The 3,260-nt window shown below is 34.1% G+C and overlaps 1 protein-coding gene across 1 annotated transcript; it reads right to left on the bottom strand.

The window, feature by feature from the left end:
* Positions 1-387: 387 nt before the first annotated feature.
* On the bottom strand, positions 388-1,287 carry LOC111402691 (expansin-A15-like). The gene is made up of 2 exons (XM_023031049.1): positions 875-1,287; positions 388-796 (listed from the first exon to the last, which is right to left on the bottom strand). The coding sequence occupies exons 1-2, from the start codon at positions 999-1,001 to the stop codon at positions 450-452; spliced, it is 474 nt and encodes a 157-aa protein (XP_022886817.1). The 5' UTR covers positions 1,002-1,287; the 3' UTR covers positions 388-449.
* Between the last annotated feature and the right edge of the window lie 1,973 nt (positions 1,288-3,260).

The following is a 3,260-nucleotide window of genomic DNA, read 5'->3' as shown; positions in this document are numbered from 1 at the left end:
ACAAACAAGGATGTCATGGTCATACAAGAATGAAAAGAAATAAGAAAATACGTTAATCTTATAAATGATGGCTAATTATATAAGTGTGTAGTTGTTAAGAATCAAGTTGATTCCAACCTTTCAATAGACATAGTAATGAACCTAACAAAATGGCCAAAAAGTTCGAGTTGTTGAGTTCAAATCTCGATGGTAAGTTGAAATCCATTAGTTTAACCAGTTAATGTAACTATGAAAGAGGCGAATACAGAGGTTAAACGAGCATTCTACACCCAAAAATGCCCCCACATAGGTCTTTCCCGAAATCCCCCAGTAACTAAGGTAAACATCGTAGAAAAAGCACCCGCTTCTGTACGGGTTCCGGAAGAACGAAGAAAAAGGGAATAAGTGAAAAAGTAAAATAGAGTGAGCAAAACGAAACAGAAAAATTCGATAACTAAATAAACCTTGGATTAGTTGAGCAAACATATCTTGAAGTGTATATACCTTCTATAGCTAACAGGAACAATCCCAGCTTGGTATTGAGCAATATTTTGGAAGACAGGCTGAGAGAGATCAAAATGATGGTTAGGTGGGTTGCACCACCCGCCAGCATTATTTGAAAGTGCATAATTTGGAGGGCAAAAATTGGTGGCAGTGACTACAATTGAGCCTTGGAGGCACCACTTTTGGTCATTCACACATTTAATCTCAAAACAAGCCCCACAACTCCGCCCATTGTTGAACAGTACTGTGCTCAACGCCGCCGTGTCAGTCCCGTACCCTTGGCTGTATAAATTTCCATAGCCACAAGCCCCACCTGCAAGATTTCAAGTCGTTAAAAACTGTGAATCGAAGAGGGATTGTATAATAAAACGAGAAAGATAAAGGGTTGTACCCATTGTTCCAGAAGCATCACCACCTCCATAGAAAGTGGCATGAGCATCAATCCATCCCTCTTCATTGCCATAAGCAAGTGAGATTACCAAAGCAAGAATGAAAGACACCCTTATAATTAGTGACATTTTCTTCTGATTAGTAAGTAGTACAACTCAACCTTATAATGTCCAAAACCTAGGAAACTAACCAACCTTAATCTGTGTGTCTGCTAAGTAGGAGCTAGTTTTTTGATGGAAAAATGAGACGTGGTATATATAGATGGTGACACCCCACAACATTTACAGTCTTGGGTAGTGGAATTCAAATTTGACAAGTGCAAGTGACATTTGTGCTTGTGAAGGGAAGGGAGGAAACCACGTGTGCAGAAGAACCTCTCTGCATAGCATTGTGTTTCTGTGTGCTGTGCCGGACTGAAAATTTGAAAATGTAGGCAGTAATCTGGATTGTCTTCTTGCATTCACAAGCAACAGAAATAGGTTGGATTGGGGACCATACTATTAAGTTATAGTCATGCCACACAGTCAGAGTCAATGACAGAAAAGCATTTTCAGATTACACTTGATAGTTTTTCATTGGAGAATAGGAAAAAAGATCATTAACACGCTCAATCATGAAATGCCATATCAGTCTATATTTTTTCTAGTTTTTTCCCCTTTTTGTTCAGCATTATTCATTAAGTTCACTCTTCAAGGCAGATTTTTTGTTTATTTATTTGAATTTTGAAGATGTTACTATGATTATGGTCAATAAAAACAACAATCAAATTGTAAAATTGAACTGAAACCTTTGATTTAGGTCTATGTGATTAGTTGAAAATAATTTGAGTAATATAGGTGGAATATTTTATTCTAGGACACAGGAATATACCAGAAATGCTTTATGAGCCGAAATACGTGGACTTTCAAAATTTCGGTACAATAATAAATTTATATAATCTTCTTCAAGCAGCGAGTATAGAAGTAATCACGAATTAAAAAAGCAGTAAACGTAACGTAAGATAACGAGTAGTATGACTTGAAGCATGAAGTGTATTTCATTTGCTTTTACATTAGCGTACTCTTTGCATCCGGATTGAGTGAATTTATTTAATTTTTGATCTTTTAGTTGAAGGTTTGAGCCCTCCTCCTAAGTCTGCATTTATTTACTACCTAGAGTGATTTATTGAAAAATGTCTGTGTACTCGTCAAGGTAAATATATTGAAGGGTCGGGTAATTTTTTCTTTCTTTTTTTCTTTTTTTTTTTTCAGAGGTTGTCCGTCTAGTTAGTTTGTCACCAAAATTTAATTTGTTTCAATTTAATGAGTATTTTACATTGTTCAACACTCCTTTCATCTCATCTCTCCATTTGATAACTTTATAAATTACACACTCTCTAGATGTTAAGTTCTATTAATAAATAATAATGAACAAATATAGCACAAATTTGTAAAAGAGTAAAACTCGGGTTGGGAAAAACAACGTAAAAGTTAAAAATTACAATTATGAACACCTAGTAATCATTCTTTCCTCCTTCTAGTCATTGAACTATAGAACCTCATCTCAAGTGAATATACAAGAATTTGATGATTTGCACATGAAATACCGAGGCAATTAGGTAAATAAATCGAAAAATTTCTTTTAAATTAAATAGAAATCAATACCTCATAGTATAGTGCAAGAGTTTTAAATTGAAGTCATCAATGACGCTATTTAGCACAAATGGTCTTACACTATTTTACGTGTCAATATGTGCGGACATTCAAATAAGTATTTAAACATCTAGATTAGCGCTAAACACTATTATTGTTAAATAAAAATACTCTAAAATAGTTAAATCTTAAGATGGTTAAACATACTTTTATTAACAAATTTCGTAAAATTCACTACTCACCTATTATTCATGCGCTCTATAAAATCCACCGTTTGTAAGTATTTAGAAAGAACAATGCTGGTTGAGGGTCCGTACAAGCCACACACATTACAGGAGGAGGATAATATTTCTTTTTTTAAAATAATCCCCCACCCTCCACCCCCCTCACACAGCATGTGAGGGGCCTGTAATGAGGCATTTTTCATTTAGAAAATACTATCAAACAAGATAGAATAATGTTATCTATTATGAGTTAGACTTTATTGTCATGTAGACTAATGATTATTTTATTGATAATAGATAGCATTAGTCAAGCAATTTGGTTATTGGAATTTGTACCGACTCACCAAATTGTTAAGTGCGAATTCCAATGAAAATCTCTGTAATTCTCAGTCGAAATCAAGGATTTGAACAAATTTAATACTAAATTTGACCCATTTATTACGTTGGACAAATACAACTCTCGTCTTTAGCCTCCGTTTGGTACTCATTTTTTTTCAAAATGTATTTTTATCTTTTTTCTTTTCAATCACAC

The sequence above is a fragment of the Olea europaea genome, chromosome 10, assembly GCF_002742605.1.
Source record: "Olea europaea var. sylvestris chromosome 10, O_europaea_v1, whole genome shotgun sequence".
NCBI lineage: Eukaryota > Viridiplantae > Streptophyta > Magnoliopsida > Lamiales > Oleaceae > Olea > Olea europaea.
This window is presented reverse-complemented; position numbering and strand designations above follow the sequence as displayed.